This window comes from Gavia stellata, unplaced genomic scaffold (genome assembly GCF_030936135.1).
Source record: "Gavia stellata isolate bGavSte3 unplaced genomic scaffold, bGavSte3.hap2 HAP2_SCAFFOLD_42, whole genome shotgun sequence".
In the NCBI taxonomy this organism is placed as follows: Eukaryota; Metazoa; Chordata; class Aves; order Gaviiformes; family Gaviidae; genus Gavia; species Gavia stellata.
In genome coordinates, this window is record NW_026776913.1 from 178,406 (window position 1) to 196,648 (window position 18,243).

General features: G+C 52.1%; 2 protein-coding genes across 2 annotated transcripts; one reads left to right on the forward strand and one right to left on the reverse strand.

Annotated features, from left to right (window-relative positions):
* Positions 1 to 205: 205 nt before the first annotated feature.
* On the reverse strand, positions 206 to 10,666 carry LOC132321394 (olfactory receptor 14A16-like). The gene is made up of 2 exons (XM_059834892.1): positions 10,330 to 10,666; positions 206 to 1,152 (listed from the first exon to the last, which is right to left on the reverse strand). Exons 1-2 carry the CDS (start codon positions 10,664 to 10,666, stop codon positions 206 to 208), a joined length of 1,284 nt encoding a protein of 427 aa, XP_059690875.1.
* A 6,015-nt stretch (positions 10,667 to 16,681) lies between these two features.
* Positions 16,682 to 17,611, forward strand: LOC132321519 (olfactory receptor 14C36-like). Its single transcript, XM_059835015.1, has one exon. It carries the CDS (start codon positions 16,688 to 16,690, stop codon positions 17,609 to 17,611), a length of 924 nt encoding a protein of 307 aa, XP_059690998.1. The 5' UTR covers positions 16,682 to 16,687.
* The last annotated feature ends 632 nt before the right edge of the window (positions 17,612 to 18,243 follow it).

Genomic DNA, 18,243 nt, shown 5'->3' on the forward strand with positions numbered 1-18,243 from the left:
GTCTCTGGGTCACACAGGACAGGCAGATACTGAAATAGAAATAGGATGAAGAATGACTTCCTTTTTGTGGACAGCATTAATACAACCAAGAAAAGCTAAAAAACAAAGAAACAAAACCAAACAACCTACCAAAGAGAGTCTGGGCATGTAATGAGTTACGAGACAAGGGATATGCAGTAGAACATGGGCAGATCATTGCTGCTTCTTAAAAGCAACAAGTCATCAGTTTCCTTAGGGCATCCTTGAGCTCCTGGTTCCTCATGCTGTAGATGAGGGGGTTCACTGCTGGAGGCACCACCGAGTACAGAAATGACACCACTAGGTCCAGGGATGGGGAGGAGATGGAGGGGGGCTTTAGGTGGGCAAACACGGCAGTGCTGATAAACAGGGAGACCACGGCCAGGTGAGGGAGGCACGTGGAAAAGGCTTTGTGCCGTCCCTGCTCAGAGGGGATCCTCAGCACAGCCCTCAAGATCTGCACGTAGGACAGAACGATGAAAACAAAACACCCAAAACTGAAACAAGCACTAACCACAATAAGCCCAACTTCCCTGAGGTAGGCGTCTGAGCAGGAGAGCTTGAGGATCTGTGGGATTTCACAGAAGAACTGGTCCACAGCATTGCCTTTGCAGAGCGGTAGTGAAAATGTATTGGCCGTGTGCAGCACAGCGTAGAAAAAAACACTGCCCCAGGCAGCTGCTGCCATTTTCACACAAGCTCTGCTGCCCAGGAGGGTCCCGTAGTGCAGGGGTTTGCAGATGGCAACATAACGGTCGTAGGACATGATGGTGAGAAGATAAAAATCTGCTGACATAAAAAATACAAGCAGGAATACTTGGGCAGCACATCCTGCAAAGGAGATGGCCCTGGTGTGCCAGAGGGAATTGGCCATGGCTTTGGGGACAGTGGTGGAGAGGGAGCCCAGGTCAAGCAGTGAGAGGTTGAGGAGGAAGAAGTACATGGGGCTGTGGAGGTGGTGGTCGCAGACTATGGCGGTGATGATGAGGCCATTGCCCAGGAGGGCAGCCAGGTAGATGCCCAGGAAGAGGCAGAAGTGCAAGAGCTGCAGCTGACGCGTGTCTGCGAATGCCAGGAGGAGGAACTGGGTGAAGGAGCTGTTGTTGGACATAGGCTGTTTCCTGGTCTTAAGTTCTGTCCAATGAAGAAAAAGACAGGAAAAAAGTTAGGACAGATTTCTCGAAGAAAAGCCACTCAATTTTTCATAGAAATCCCACCCCCCGCCCCCCCCCCCAAGTTGGAATACATTTCCATTCTCTAGTTTGTGCTGGCTGAGTGTGCTGTGAGGAGCAGGAGCTCTGCCCTTCTGCTGCTGAGGAGTCAGCTTTGCTCTGCTGCAGGGGGTACACGGGAGCTGACTTGTGACATCTCCGATGTTCACAGGGCATGTCAGAAGTAATCCACCTTTCATGGAAAAGTTCAATATCTGCACTCATGACTCATGGGAGAACGTGGGCTGCGGAAGAGAGGCTCAGCATGACTTTCTTATAACTTTGTCTGTGTTTTTTCACAGGGCTGCAGTGTCCATCAGCCCTTTTCCCATCTGCCCTGTGTTTTCATTTTGCCACCTTGAAGATGACTTCACACACAAATTAATCTTTTAAAAAAAACCCTAAACCTGGACTCTGATGAGACCAGAGGAGTCCTGTTTCAAAGGACAGCTCTGCAAACTCTTCTCCAGACCAGCCCAGAGGTGGAGGTGTGATGGAGAGGGCAGGACACAACCCCTCCCAGAGAGAAGCAACTGCCTCTGTCAGGAGAGTGCCGACCCCCAAGGAAAGGCTCCGCACTCCCGAGGATCCCACAGCAGAGCTGCGCCTTTCTGGGGGGCAGCTTGCAAGCCCTGCAGGACAGGCAAAGCAGAGACTCGGGGGTCCCTCCGATGGGAGGTTCTACAGAGAGAGTCAGCTCATTGCCCCGCAGACAGTGCCCAGCAGACATCTGCAGGGAAACACAGAAAGAGAGCTGCCTGAGCGCACCCTCCCCCTGTGCTTGTTTGCAGTGTCCTCCCAACCCCGTCCCTGTCTCTGCTGCCTGCAGCTGTCCCTGCCAGGAGCTGGTTCTCTGTCCCCTGTGTCTCCTCCCTGGCAGTGCTCACAGAGCCCATCCCACCCGCTGCCTGCTCAGCTCTGCCCTGCAGAGCCCTCCCTGCAGCAGGACACTGCCCAGGGGCATCTCTGGGTGTGCAGGCTCTGAGGGGAACATCAGACCAGCCCTGGCGAGGCTGGAAAAGTGACACTGATGCTGTCTGTGACCACGGCATGGTGATTTCCAATACTCCCCGCTTTATTCACCTCTAAGAGGAACAGACTTGGAATTTCAGTGCCTCCTCCGGAAATGAGAGATTAATTTCTATGTGCCATTGCCCACCCAGACAACCCAGAGGAGAAGATTGAAAGACCAGGATCCTTCCCTTTCAGGCAGCCCCTGCCTTGCTGTGCTTCCTGAAAAGTCTCCTGGGAAGATCCTGCAGTGATGTGGAGCTGTGAGCAGCCCTGACCCACACAGCACCCTCTCAACAGCAGAAGCACCCTGCCATTGCACTGGTCTCTCCTTCCACCCCCAGCTTCTCCCCACAGCGCCGTGGGGAGCTCCCCGGGCAGGCTGAGTGCTGACCCTGGCAGGCGGCAGAGTCCCTGCCCCAGCACCCAGCCCCGGGGGTGCAGGGACCCTGCTCGGAAGGACAGCCCTGGGCACCCCTGGCTGCACACCCACCTTCACACCCTGCAGCCGTCCCTGGCAGAAGGCAGCCCTCATGCCCTGTCCCTCTGATGGTGCAGCAGGGAAGCCCTGCTCTGGGGCACCTCCTCCTCCTCTACACTGGAGCACCTGCGGCACTTCTTCCTGAAAGCTCTCATAGTTTGTGTGATGTGCCATCATTAGGAGATCTGTCCGTGAACTGTACCTAAATTGCCCCACACCCAGAGACTTACCGTGTCAAGGGCTGTGAAGATTTCTCCTCCAGTGAGCTCGCCTCTGTCCTCCCACCCCAGACTGCCTTTAACCTCTCTCTGCCTTGATCCTCTCCCCTCGGTGCCTGCAGGCAGTGCCCTCAGCCCTGCTGCGCTCTGCAGAGGAGCTGCTCCTGGGCAGAGCTGTCTCTCCTCAGCGCTGCCCGCTTGCCATGAGCTCCCTCCATCCCAGGAGCCCGGCCCAGCTCAGCAGCAGAGGAGCAGCCCACGGCGGCACTTTCTCTGCCCCTCGGGGCTCCCCCCAGGGGTCCCTGGGGCTCCAGGGGAACCTGCTGTGAAACAGGCTGGAGCAATCACTGAGGTTCCCTCCCGCAGCTGGGGAGAGACACTTCTTCCCAGCACTGTCATTTCCCTGCTGAGAGACAGAGTCACACCTAAATATCAACTTTTCTTGGCCCATCTTTAGACAGGACAGCCAGACAGGGACAGGCAGGGATCTCCTTTACCCCTGCTGAGGGAAGGGATGCAGCTGAGCCCGACAAGGCATCTCATCCTGGGTTTGGAGTGCTGGGGCTGGAAGGGCACTCAGCTCCCTCCCATGCACACCACAGACCCACAGCAGGTGGGATTCCTCCTGCCCCCCTTCAGGTGGACACACAATAGGCACCTGCATGTGAGCTCCTGCTCTCAGCTCCCATGGTAATTAATGGAGCTGGAGGCCAGGAGTGAGCTGTTCAGATGCAGTTGTCTGGTGACATCTGAGGTGCCAGAGGTGGTCAAAGATATGTGCCGGTAATAGAGACAGATTGAAGGTACGTGCAGGCTGATGTAGAGACAGGCCAACATCTGGGGCATCTTCTTGGAGGCTCTTGGGAATTTCCTTTGGCCAACTGAAAGGACAGCTGCTGCCCAAATTAAGGGCAACTGAACCTGTCCCTACTCGTTATGTTCAGGTCAGCCTGTAGCGATATTCATAGGATGGAATGGAGTCGTATGCCATAGGGAGAGCTCCATCTCTTTCTTCCTCTCCTCCAGGTGTTGGGTTTACTAGATCTTCACTGACTGTATTGGCAGCTGTCTCGTGTTCATCCCCACATTGTGGTACAGAATTCAAGGCAGCTGCTCAATGTAAGGTTCAAATCCAGGCCCACAGAGCTACATGAGATGCCAGGGCTGGCAAGAAAATCACAGGACCAACAGGAAAGCAATTCCCATTCAGGGTGGGTGCGTGACAATACACCCCAGGTGGCATCGCAGAGAATGCGATTTGGTGCCTGTGTGCCATTTACTGTTGCCATCACTCAGAGGCATCAGTCATCAGATATCATCAGAGAGGCAAAGTCTGTCCCTTCTCTGCCCAATAGCTGCAGGCATTGCGTGAACACAAAGCACATCACACAGGGATCTTTATTCACTCCCTTGATGATACAGACCAGGAACAGAACAATCCTTTTCTCACTGTGCCTGCACACATCTTGTCTTCATGGACCGCATCCTCCAAGCACAGCAATGGTCCATATCAAAACTCAATTGACACTCAACAGGGAATTCAAGGGCACTAAGATGACCTGTTGCTGCTTCAGGAAGAGTTAAGGAAGAGACAGAGAGACTGTGGAACCACTGCTAAGTTTAGTAAGAGTAGGTGTAGATAGATCTGAGATGCTCTGTGTCCCCTTTGCCTCAGTTTCCACCAGCAAGGTCTCCCAGGCCTTTGTGCTTTGAGGCAGGGCTCTGGAGGAGAACAACCAGCTGTGAATGGGGATGAAGCCAGGGGTTACCTGAGCAAACTGCACACCTACCAGTCCATTGGAGTGTGCTGGAGAGCTCTTCACCAGTAGATCCATTATGATCCCAGTAAGGAAGGTACTTAAAATGCAGTTAGGTCGAGGATTAGAAGGAGAGAATAGTATAGGTAATCTTTTACCCAGTTAGGTGGTGGGATGCCTAGGTGGTGTAACATCAGATGGGACTCCCAGCCATGCGAAGCATGCCATGCAGACCCCATCCAGAGAAGACAGTCTCCCGTTTTGGTCCTTCAAACTCTTACCGTATTCCCTTACGAGGAAACTACTCTATTCCTCTTCTCCACAGTCAGTCAGAAATTATGTTCTCATGAGACCTTCCTGCTGCATTGTCAGACAGAGACAAGGCCATGCAGGTGCCATGATGGCCGGTACCGAGTGGGAGCTGCTCGATGCATAATGGTCTTCTGGTCAGGATCAGTGATCAGGTTTGCCTGTGAGAAGTCTGCGCTCCACCCCGGTGCCACGGCTGAGGTGCTGCAGCCCAAAGGTGCATGGCCAGGAGGAGCTGGAGCACAGGCAGGAGGAGCTGAAGCCCCAGGACTTGCCACTCTACTGTGATGGTTTGGGATTAAATGAGATGTGGTGGCACAGCTTGCTGAGCTGGGGTGCTGCAGTGGAGGGATACAGGCTCTGATGGAGAAGGTGACAGATGGACGAGAATCGGGGGGAAGCACCCTCTGTGAAGGAGCAGCTAGGATATATGGAGCTCCTCTATGAGATGGGCAACAGGTTGGGACAGTTTCTGTGAGTGAGGATGAGAAGAGAAGTCAGTAAGGGTGACATGGTATCGGCACTCATATCCTACTTTGTCAGGGAGAGGAAACAGCAGAAGTCGTCTCTCAGCAAGCCGAGGAAGTGTCCAGGTTAAGGAGCAGGTTCCTGTGGGGGACTGTAAGTGCCCTGGCATTCCCTGGCCAGGCAAAGCGACAGGATGGCAGCAGCCTGGAGGATCCTGGGACAAGTTCCTAACAGAGCTGCCAGGTGGGCCAACAAGGGGGATGCTCACCTGGAGGTGGTACTGGCAAACAAGGAAATAGTGGGGTCCCAGGTGTCAAAGGAAGGCCAGCAGCAGAGCACAGGCTGGTGGACTCCAGAGGTGAAGACTTTGATGTATGGGGAGACTGATCCAGGTGGTGCCATGGGAAGCAGCTCTGAAGGGGGAAGGAGCTCAGGAAATGTGATAGGCCTTGCAGGACAGCCTCTTCCGAGCACAAGAAGGATCTCTCTGAATACCTATGGAAAAGAAACATTCATCTGTTGGCCAACATTGCTATGACGGCCAACAGCATCCTGGTTTGTATCAGAAACAGTGTGGCCGGCAGGACTAGGGAAGTGATTGTCCCCATATAAAGAGGTGGGTGGGGGTCTCTTCTCCCAAGTGACAAGTGATAGGAGAAGAGGAAACAGCCACAAGTTGTGCCAGGGGAAGTTTAGACTGAATATTAGGAAAAATTTCTTCACTGAAAAGGTTGTCAGACAGTGGAACAGGCTGCCATGGGACGTGGTTGAGTCACCATCGCTGGAGGTTTTTAAAAGACCTGTGGATGAGGCGCTTAGGGACATGGTTTAGTGGTGGACTTAGCAGGGTTAAGTTTATGGTTGGACTTGATGATCTTAAAGGTCGTTTCCAACCTAAACCATTCTATGAATCGATGATTCTATGATCCTTGTACAGAGTCCGCACATAACTGCCATGCATCGATGCCACCATTACAGAAATGTAGACAAGGCATTTGACCAGGTTGTTGAACCCTGGAATCGGTATGCCATGCCTCCTGTGCTTCCCGCAAGCACCTAAGCTTTTTTGCAGAGAAGTGTGAGTCCTCTTTAGGTGTCCTGCCTGTCTCCCGCCCCATGCTGTGCTTTAGGCTGTGAAGAGAATCAAAACCAACTTTATGACTAGGTTAGCTTAATTTTACATGCTGAAATGCAGGGCAGATGAAGGGAGCTCTGAGATTCCAGGCTCTCTGCCGCCCAGTTAGGGCTTCAGAGAATGGAAATGCAGGAAATCTTCTTGTGCCAGTGTACACCACATCATAATTTTGCCTTCCTTTATACCTTTTAACTGACCTGGGATCTGCCCATTGGCTGCCTTTGGTTAAAAAAGAAACTATATTTCTCTTCCACCTCCCCCTCCTCAAAAAAGCAGAGAAAAAAGATATGGAGCATGGATTACTTAAAGGCAATACAGTAATCTTTAAATTATAAGAGAGAGGAAAGATAGTACAACGAATCCCAAAACATCCTTGCGAGCTTCCTTATTTTCACTTGTCTCCAAAGCTCAGCTTGCTTAGGTCATGAAAGGACTACCTCAAATCTCTGCAGCCCAAATCCCTCCAAAGTCCTCTTAGCAAAGGTCTTTTAGCCGAGGACACTTCTGCCTGTCACTTCAGCACACTGTCCAATCTCTCTTTTTCAGTTGGGTGACGTCAAGGTACTCCATTGCAACGCCTTCCCTACAAAAGTCTTCTCTCCATGCTGATCCCACTTGGATCATGCCATGTTATGTACGGCTCCATCCTCCGCTTGCAGAGCTCCATTGGATGGGCAGTTTTCCATTTCTTTCATGCCCATTCACCTTCACAACATTTTCTCTTGCATGCATACCACATATTGTCTGAAGCAGCACATTTACCCCCCACAGCTTCATTCATTTCCAGATGCAGGCTGAGATATTTCTCCTCTTGGAGCAGACATTGTGCAAAACTGCTCCATATATGGAAACCGACTTCAATGCTGCATATTCATTTGGGCTAAAAAAAAGATAATGAAAATATCCCGAGCTAGTTTCTCAAAGACACATTTTCAAAGTGGCAAAGCAGATTCAATACAGAAATGCTGAGAGCCAAGTTACAAAGAGAGAGGGAAAAATAGGTGAAGACTCACAAATTTGTCCAGACTCACAAATTCTCTGTCAGTCAAGAGCAAGTCCCACAGCCTGGGGGACATTTTCATGAGCTGACCCTCTGGGAAGTTTTGTTTCTTGGGCCTCTTGGCTCGAGCCTGTGGCATTGACATTTCCAGGAAGAGGAAGAGTTCCCGTTCAGGTATCAAACTTTTGCCCATCCTGCCTGGAGATCCAGGAGAGTTGTGTCACACAACACCCAGTGTCATAGTGAAGACGGAGGCAGTGTGAATTTTAGTGGTTTGGACTCCAACGGAAACACAAATCCTGAGCTGTGAGGACCGCATTGGCTGCAGTTAGACAGAAGTTCCCTGACACGGCTGTGCATTCCGACCTAGTTGGCAGAGTTTTTCACAGCCCTCACTGAGAAGGGCAGGGTGTCAAGGAGAGGAGAACTCATTTTCGTTTCCCAAATCCCAGGGCAGTGCCCAAACCATCCTTCCCTTGCCCTCTGGCACCCCATTGCTTGAGATGCTAATCTGCTGGGGCTTCTCTCAGAAAACCTTCAATAATCCTTCAGGTGCTTGTGTGATTTCCCTAAGAGTATCAGTAGCTAAAAAAAAGTAGAAACCACACCAAACCAAACCCCCAACATTAATCTGCCTTAATATAATTATCTGCAGCATAGCAGTTTGCATCTCTGGTGGCCACTCTGGGCAATGCCAGTTAAATCACTATTTGCATTGTCAGCCACTATACCTCATCCTCAAGGACAAATCTACAGCAGTTCAGAGGAAAGGTGCCCTTGAAAAGTCATCTTTTGTGTCCCCCAGGAGGCACGAGCACTGCTGATTCCCCACTCCAGAGTGGCAGAGGCTGGATGCCCTTCTCAGGACAGACTCCTTGCCAGGAAGCCACAGGCATGGGGGGAGCTGACCTGGTTCTTACTGGCACTTCACTCGCATCCCTTTTGGTGTATATCCTCCTTCTCTGTGTCTACTCTTTCCACACACAGGAATGACAGAAGAACAAACATTTCATTAAAACTTGTCATAAAGTCCTTGTTAGAGACAAGAAGTCCCCCCATGAAATCTGGAGGGAGCCCAGAAGATTGCCTTAAGCACCAAGAAGAGCCAAGAAGCTCAAGGCCTCTTCTGAAGTGCAGCAAATTCTTGCAGCCAAGACCTGAGCCTGGAAGTGGGAAGGAATTTCTGTCTGTGGGTGGAGGAGGAACAAGTGTGTTGTGGGAGTATGTCAGGGCTGAAGGCCCTTGCGCAAATCAGAGATGATGGAGACATTCCCACCTTGTGCGCTTGCCTCAGCCTAGGAAATGGGGAGAGCCTGCTGCTGGGGGTGTCTGTGCTCATATCCCATGAGCTGACCTTGCTCTCTTTTGCAAGAAAGAAGAAAACAGGAGGACTCGGTTTGCAGTATCTAAGTCAGACAGTGGGAAACAAATAAGTAATTACATTGTTGGAGGGGAGTCAGAATATGAGAAGGAAAGAAGGGGGAAGTAATGATTTCTGTGTTAAAAGATGGGGAAACTGAGACCCAACTTGTGCATCTTTCCTCTGCGCAACGATCTACTTTTTTTTTTTTAGAGGGGCTGACCCTATCAGAGTAGCTTTCACAGTTGTCCTCTGCTAGGAAGCCCAGAGAACAAGAGGGATGGGATTCACCGAGTTGGATTTAGACATGTCCAGTGGAAGGGCTTGATCCAGCTGCCCACTTCTCCCTGCCAATAGGGAGATGCCCTGAGGAATCCCAGACATGCAGGAATGCCACGCCTCAGCCTGGCTGGGTGACAGAAGAGAAAACAGCATGCTTAGAGTCAGTTTCCTCCCACTCCTGGGCAGGTCCGGCATTTCAACAGCTCCCACTTGCAGGATCACAACTGGCTTTACTTTAAAGAAGGAAGAAAGCCAGGCAAGTTTTTTACACTCTTCAAGACCAGACCTATATTTCTTTAAGACACAAATTCCCTTCTCCCGCTTTTCATTCCACAACCAGTCCCAAGATTCTGCACTTCTAAAGATATACCTGGTACACAAAAGAGGCACTTACGAGTGGTCCCCACTTGATCAAAAGAGATCCACCACCTGTTTATTCCTGGTGGATCACAACATGTATGAGCTCTCAATGCAGGCCACAGTTTTTCTGAGTGCATTTCCAAGAGCCCCCTTGACCTCCCTGTTCCGCAGGCTGTAGAGGAGTGGATTGACCAGGGGCGTGAGGATGGTGTAGAAAAAGGAGAGGACTTCATGGAGCTGCCTCAGGGAGGCTGTCCTGGGTGTCATATAGACAAGGACGAGGGTGCCACAGAAAACGGTCACCACGATGAGGTGAGAGGAGCAGGTGGAGAAGGCCTTCTGCCTCCCCATGGTGGTTGGGATCCTCAGGACTGCAGCTCTGGTGCAGATGTAGGATACCAGTGTGAGCCCAAATGGGAAGACTACACCCAGAAAGCAGACTCTGAAAGTAACCAGCCTAAGCACCGTGGTGTCACTGCAGGCAAGCTCTAGCAATGGGGCAAAACCACAGAAGAAGTGATCAGTGGCATTGGGAGCACAGAACTGTAACCTGGAAAAGAGCCCGGTGACTATGGTAGACATGAGCAATGCTGCTAGCCAAGACCCAGCCGCCAGCTGGAGACAGAGCTTCCAGTTCATGAGGCTTGCCTAGAGCAGGGCTTGACAGATGGCCAAGTAGCGATCCTAGGACATGGTGGCCAGCAGATAGCACTCGGTACCTGCAAAACAGCCAAAGAAAAAGAACTGTGCCATGCAACCTTGAGCAGAAACGGTCCTGTCCCTGGCTAGGAAGCTGGCCAACAGCCTGGGCAGGATAGTGGAGGTGTAGCAGATTTCCACACTGGAGAAATTCCCCAGGAAGACGGACATGGGACTTTGAAGATGCCCATCTGGCAGCACCAGCACAACAATGAGGATGTTAACAAACACTGTCACCATGTAGATCCCGAGGGAGAGGAGAAAGAGGGGCACCTGAAGCTTGGGGACATTACTCAGTCCCAGCAGGAGGAGGAACTCCACTGGTGATGTCCGCTTGTCCCATTCCTCTTTCTCCATGAAGTGCTGTAGGACCTTCTTTTCCCCACCTGGCAGGAAGGGAACCTGAGGAAGGGCATGCGCTTCTGTGTTTGTTGTACAAAGGAATCGGGAAGGAGTCACTGCCAGAGACAACATGGAGGTTTTCCCTCCTCTGACTGAATTCACACTTGGCTTAGGGGCTCCATTCCTCGTGAAAGGGCAGGAAGAGGTTCTTTGAGAGGGCCAAACTGCTCTTCTTGAAAGAACCTCCTCTCATGAGAGAGATGAGTTGCCGCACTGAGGTGCCTATTTCTGTGGAATGAAAGAGAATGTTCATTTGCTCACATTACATTATGACGCATTAAGTTATTCCCCATAGCACCCAGCACAGGCGTTAGCCAAGTCCCGCTTTCAAGCAACAGAAAGAGGGGCCCGACAGAAAAGCTCCATCATGCAAAAAAAGCCTTTAGGGCAATGCATCATGCCATAGACTTTTTCTTCACTCTGAGGAAGAATTTTCTCAAACTTTATACCTTTACAGCGAGTTGGAGATGGCCGAGGCAGTCACCTAGACAGCCCAGAGAGCTCCTGGAATGGAGGAGCCCTTTTACTCAGTCATTCACCCCACCTACACTGGGGTGCCTTGGTCCTGAAGGTGCTTCCATGGGGAGGGTGCCTCAGATTCACTGCTCGCTCTAAATCACATCCCATGTAGATGGCTGAAAGACAACTGTCAGAGAGCTGAGGGATTGAGATGGATCCCTAAGATACGAGCAAGATGGAGAAAGAGACAGCGAGAGATTAAGAGAGTTGAGAACATAAGGGACATGTCTTGGCACCCTGGCCCCATACACTCTGCCCCAACCTCTGCCTGTCCACTGAGGTGTGTGAGTGCCCATTAGCTTATGCCCCACAGCTCTGACTGCACTGACCACCACGCTGCCTGTATCTGGGTTCAGCAGCGTCAAGGACACACAGAGGGTATCTAAGGAAAGAGGAGCTGGAATGAGAAGACAGGCAGGACAGGGCTGTACCCCGACACATGGTCTCACTTCATAGCTGCCACTGTGCAAAGAGCCACTGGCACAAAATGGCAACACTGTGACAGGGATTAGAGAAGAGGAGAGGTTTCCCTTCAATTTTGGAGAGACTTTAAGGAACCATTGTAACCCTCATGTCTTCAAAGGAGGGCCCTGCTGAGCAAGAGTCCCTCCCTTGAGCAAATGAGCACGCGTTGCCCAGTATGTGGCTCAGGGCACTTGGCATTACCTATGGGAAAACTAAGCTGCCAAGTCTATGCTAAGCACAGTTCTCCTGAAGACCACTGTAGGAGGAGATGATATCACCCTCTAGAGTCCTGATCTTCCCTGCTATCAAAAGAGGCCAGAGAATGAACTCATCGTTTTAGACATTAAAGTTATAAAAGTCTATGTCTGAACAAGCTAATTCCACTGAATGTGCTGGATTAGCTGAAGTATTGGCTCTGGGAGCATTGTGTCAAGGAGTGGACATTCATTTCACCATACGTGATCAGGAGACAGGTGCACTGTTATTCAAACCTACATTCCTGACCAATGTTCTAGATTCTGGACCAAATTAGAAGAGAGGTCATTCTCAACAGTTCAACTGGACTGAATTTCAGGCATGTTTTTGTTCTGACCAGGAGGTTAACAGAGATGTAAGTGCCACTTGGTCGAGAAAGCAAGCTGTTATTGTTCACTCCATTGTGTTCCACCTATTTTCTGTCATTTCCTAAAGACTAAGAGGTTCAGCAAAGATCTGCCACCAAAATAATCAGGAAACCAGATTTAGGAGGAAGGCGCAGTTGCATGAGAACTGGAGGAGGGTGAAGCTTGTTGAGAATTGGGTGTGCCATGGAGGGATGAAGTCCTCTGCTTGTTGCTTTCTGTCTTGGTTTGCACGCTTAGAAAATGCCACTGTGGTATTCACCAGGGTTTGTAAAGTGCTTGTAGGTCATTTGAAAGGCATTGCTATGCAGGGTCGTCTTATGATGACCTGTTGCAGAAGAGAGTTTGGTGTGATATTCGATTAAGGAGATCTTACACTGCTAAGAAAGAGAGGTCTCATTTCTGCAGATGCATCATAACCATGTGTTTGCCCTCCCCACCCCTCTCCCCTTTTAAAATCCACTTACAACACCTCTCCTCAGGTGGAAAAGTGGTTTCTGAAGGTTATCCCACTTCTTTTGAAACCTGCCTTGAGAGCATCTTTCATCAGCTGGTTCCTGAGGCTGAAAACAAAGGGACTCATCAAAGGAGTTGGCACTGTGTTGAGAAGGGCCACTGCCTTGTTTCAGGAAATGTGGTGACTTGAAGGCTGGACATACATGAAGATGCAGCCCAGAAGGGAGTAGAAGTAGCACTGAGTTAAGCAGCCTGGGCAGGACATGGCTTTGCTGGCCATGCACAAGTTTTATACAGCTTTGGGTATGATGGATATGGTGATGAAAACATCCAAACAGGAGAGGTTACGGGGGAAAAAGTACGTGGGACTGTGGAGGTCTCCTTCAGCAAGAACGAGGGGATGATCAGCAGGTTTGTCCCTAAGATCACCAGGTACGAAGCCAGGAGAGCGATTGCCATGAGGGGCTCCTGATGGTGGAGGGAGGGGAAGCCCAAGAGAAGGAACTCTGTGACAGTCGTATGGTTCAACATTTCTGCATCCGAGCTGCAGTGGTGGGGCGCGGGGGGAGAATAACCCCATGCATCAGGACAGGCTGGGACGTGAGCAGCTGAGGAGCAGGGCCTGGGCACTACGAGGGGTACCCTACAACCAGTAGCATATGGTCCCTATGAACAATGGCAGCTGCACGCGGGGCTGTGTTAGGAGGAGTGTGGGCCACCCAGACAACTTGAGTGATCATCCCCCTTGACTCAGCACTGGTGTGGCTCCACACACATGGGTGTGTCCCAGAGGGTGGCTCCCCAATTTGGAGAAGTCAGGAGGAACTAGAGACTGTCGAGTGCAGGTCTGCCAAGATGGGGTTCGGGACCGGGTGCACATGATCTGTGTGGGGCGGCTGAGGGACCTGGGCAGCATTGACCCAGTGGCAGAGAGGCTCAGAGCAGTATAGGAGTAGCCTGAGACTGCTGGAAAGGTGGTTTCAGGGATGACGGAATCTTTTGTTTGTAGGGGGAAGCGGCATGAGGGAGAACTTATAGCACAAAGTGCAGCTGGAGAGGTCCAGACTGGACACGAGGAAAGAGAAATGTCAATCGAAGGCCAGTGCTGTGGTGTAAGAAGTCACCCAGAAGGAGACTGGATCAACCCAAGGCTTTGTGTTGCAAGGGACAACGAGGAAGGATGGAGAGATATCAGTAAAGGAAGATGCTCAGGTGAGAGCCAGGTGGGGTAGCAGGGTGGATGTCTACAGCCTGCAGAGAGAGGTGCAGGTGTGGGAGACCGTAGGACAGCCAATGGTGGAGATGAGAGAGGGATGGAGAAAGTCGGAAAAGCCCCCAAGAGAGATCAGCTCTTTCCCTCCTCGGCTGTGGCTGTTGTCTCTGCCACTGACACCCATGAGGAAGCACCTTGTCCTTACAGCACTCGGGGCTCATTGCCTCCCCTTCCCCACCTGGGAGCCTGGGAGGTATCCTACCGTAGTCCTGCCCTGGGCATTGCCCATCCCCACATCACATCCCCCAAGAAACAGGCCTGAGCAATGTGTGAGGGACCGGATCTCCCTTCCCAGGGACTGGGGGTCAGAGCTTGGCCCTTTGCCTTTAGGTAACACATCCAGGGTTACTCAGAATTTCTTCCGTCACATTGACTTTGCCTACCTGTCATCACTGCCTGGAGTTTTCTGCTCTAAGCAGCCCCTGGGGAGGCTTTGTCAGCAATGTCCCTCCGTGGGACCCATTAACACTGCAAGAAACAGTGGAGATTGCATCAGACACTGACTTCTTGAGAGGTTTCTTCAACTCCCTCTCACTGTCTGAGGTTCATGGACTGGGCACCAAACCCACCCGAGGGGTCATTAAAACACCTTGAGATGGTCCTCTGCTGCGAGGCTGTGCCGGGCTCCTGGGAGAGAGGGAGCTCATGGCAAGCGGGCATCACTGTCGAGAGACAGCTCTGCCCAGGAGCAGCTCCTCTGCAGAGCGCAGCAGGGCTGAGGGCACTGCCTGCAGGCACCGAGGGGAGAGGATCAAGGCAGAGAGAGGTTAAAGGCAGTCTGGGGTGGGAGGACAGAGGCGAGCTCACTGGAGGAGAAATCTTCACAGCCCTTGACACGGTAAGTCTCTGGGTGTGGGGCAATTTAGGTGTAGTTCACAAGAAGATCTCCTAATGCTGGCACATCCCACAAACTCTGAGACCTTTCAGGGAGAACTGCCACAGGTGCTCCAGTGTAGAGGAGGAGGAGGTGTTCCAGAGCAGGGCTTCCCTGCTGCACCATCAGAGGGACAGGGCATGAGGGCTGCCTTCTGCCAGGGACGGCTGCAGGGTGTGAAGGTGGGTGTGCAGCCAGGGGTGCCCAGGGCTGTCCTTCCGAGCAGGGTCCCTGCACCCCCGGGGCTGGGTGCTGGGGCAGGGACTCTGCCGCCTGCCAGGGTCAGCACTCAGCCTGCCCGGGGAGCTCCCCACGGCGCTGTGGGGAGAAGCTGGGGGTGGAAGGGGAGACCAGTGCAATGGCAGGGTGCTTCTGCTGTTGAGAGGGTGCTGTGTGGGTCAGGGCTGCTCACAGCTCCACATCACTGCAGGATCTTCCCAGGAGACTTTTCAGGAAGCACAGCAAGGCAGGGGCTGCCTGAAAGGGAAGGATCCTGGTCTTTCACTCTTCTCCTCTGGGTTGTCTGGGTGGGCAATGGCACATAGGAATTAATCTCGCATTTCCGGAGGAGGCACTGAAATTCCAAGTCTGTTCCTCTTAGAGGTGAATAAAGCGGGGAGTATTGGAAATCACCATGCCGTGGTCACAGACAGCATCAGGGTCACTTTTCCAGCCTCGCCAGGGCTGGTCTGATGTTCCCCTCAGAGCCTGCACACCCAGAGATGCCCCTGGGCAGTGTCCTGCTGCAGGGAGGGCCCTGCAGGGCAGAGCTGAGCAGGCAGCGGGTGGGATGGGCTCTGTGAGCACTGCCAGGGAGGAGACACAGGGGACAGAGAACCAGCTCCTGGCAGGGACAGCTGCAGGCAGCAGAGACAGGGACGGGGTTGGGAGGACACTGCAAACAAGCACAGGGGGAGGGTGCGCTCAGGCAGCTCTCTTTCTGTGTTTCCCTGCAGATGTCTGCTGGGCACTGTCTGCGGGGCAATGAGCTGACTCTCTCTGTAGAACCTCCCATCGGAGGGACCCCCGAGTCTCTGCTTTGCCTGTCCTGCAGGGCTTGCAAGCTGCCCCCCAGAAAGGCGCAGCTCTGCTGTGGGATCCTCGGGAGTGCGGAGCCTTTCCTTGGGGGTCGGCACTCTCCTCGCAGAGTCAGTTGCTTCTCTCTGGGAGGGGTCGAGTCCTGCCCTCTCCATCACACCTCCACCTCTGGGCTGGGCTGGAGAAGAGTTTGCAGAGCTGTCCTGTGAAACAGGACTCCTCTGCTCTCATCAGAGTCCAGGTTTAGGGTTTTTTTAAAAGAGTAATTTGTGTGTGAAGGCATCTTCAAGGTGGCAAAATGAAAACACAGGGCAGATGGGAAAAGGGCTGATGGACACTGCAGCTCTGTGAAAAAACATAGACAAAATTGTAAGAAAGTCATGTTAAGCCTCTCTGCCACAGCCCACGTTCTCCCATGAGTCATGAGTGCAGATACTGAACTTTTCCATGAAAGATGGATTACATCTGACATCCCCTGTGAACATCAGAGTTGTCACAAACCAGCTCCCATGTACCCACTGCAGCAGAGCAAAGCTGACTCCTCAGCAGCAGAAGGGCAGAGCTCCTGCTGCTCACAGCACACTCAGCCAGCACAAACTGGAGAAAGGAAATGCATTCCAACTGCGGGGGGATTTCTATGAAAAATTGACTGGATTTTCTTCGAGAAATCTGTCCTAAATTTTTCCTGGCTTTTCCTTCTTTGGACAGAACTTAAGACCAGGAAACAGCCAATGTCCAACAGCAGCTCCATCACCCAGTTCCTCCTCCTGGCATTCGCAGACACGCAGGAGCTGCAGCTCTTGCACTTCTTCCTCTTCCTGGGCATCTACCTGGCTGCCCTCCTGGGAAATGGCCTCATCATCACCGCCATAGCCTGCGACCACCACCTCCACAGCCCCATGTACTTCTTCCTCCTCAACCTCTCCCTCCTCGACCTGGGCTCCATCTTCACCACTCTCCCCAAAGCCATGGCCAATGCCCTCTGGGACACCAGGGCCATTTCCTATGCAGCATGTGCTGCCCAAGTATTCCTACTTGTATTTTTTATGTCAGCAGATTTTTATTTTCTCACCATCATGGCCTATGACCGCTACATTGCCATCTGCAAACCCCTGCACTACGGGACCCTCCTGGGCAGCAGAGCTTGTGTCCACATGGCAGCAGCTGCCTGGGGCAGTGTTTTTTTCTATGCTGTGCTGCACACGGCCAATACATTTTCACTACCGCTCTGCCAAGGCAATGCCTTGGACCAGTTCTTCTGTGAAATCCCACAGATCCTCAAGCTCTCCTGCTCAGACGCCTACCTCAGGGAAGTTGGGCTTCTTGTGGTTAGTGCTTGCTTTGCTTTTGGGTGTTTTGTTTTCATCGTTCTGTCCTATGTGCAGATCTTGAGGGCTGTGCTGAGGATCCCCTCTGAGCAGGGACGGCACAAAGCCTTTTCCACGTGCCTCCCTCATCTGGCCGTGGTCTCCCTTTTTATCAGCACTGGAGTGTTTGCCTACCTGAAGCCCCCCTCCATCTCTTCCCCATCCCTGGACCTAGTGGTGTCATTTCTGTACTCGGTGGTGCCTCCAGCAGTGAACCCCCTCATCTACAGCATGAGGAACCAGGAGCTCAAGGATGCCCTAAGGAAACTGATGACTTGTTGCTTTTAAGAAGCAGCAATGATCTGCCCATGTTCTACTGCATATCCCTTGTCTCGTAACTCATTACATGCCCAGACTCTCTTTGGTAGGTTTTTTTCTTTGGTTTCTTTGGTTTTTAGCTTTTCTTGGTTGTATTAATGCTGTCCACAAAAAGGAAGTCATTCTTTATCCTATTTCTATTTCAGTATCTGCCTGTCCTGTGTGACCCAGAGACTTTGTGTAAATTGGGAGCTGTGTCTTTAAACAAAATAAAGGACCCTGCTCCGGGTGGTTTGTCTGAGATACTTTCTCTGAGATCTTCTCTGGAGCCGTGGGGCAGTGTCTGAGTGCTGAAGGTGAAGGGGGCAGTAGGCACCCGGAGCTGGGTCTGCCTCCCAGCATGACCAGCATGACCCTGCGGACTCACCCCATGGCCCTGGGCTCCACAGCCTGGGGAGGGGGTGCAGGAGTGGCTGGCCAGGCCAGCCTAGATGTGCTCGCTAGGGAAAAGGCTCTGTGGGGAGATGGGATGTGCAAGCAGAAGAGCAGGGCACTGTGTGTGTGCAGGGGAGACATGGAAAGAGAAACCCTTTGCTGAGGGTGGCAGCTGGGGGCAGGCTGCCCTGTCCCTGGGGCAAAAGGACCTTCCTGAGCATCCCCTG

Excerpts from the sequence above, each read along its gene's own strand:
- LOC132321394 (XM_059834892.1), bottom strand. The coding sequence starts at position 10,666 with ATGGAGAAAGAGGAATGGGACAAGCGGACATCACCAGTGGAGTTCCTC. Across the intron at positions 1,153-10,329 it reads TTTCTTTGGCTGTTTTGCAG|AACTTAAGACCAGGAAACAG; the intron begins GTACCGAGTGCT and ends TTCATTGGACAG.
- LOC132321519 (XM_059835015.1), top strand. The coding sequence starts at position 16,688 with ATGTCCAACAGCAGCTCCATCACCCAGTTCCTCCTCCTGGCATTCGCA.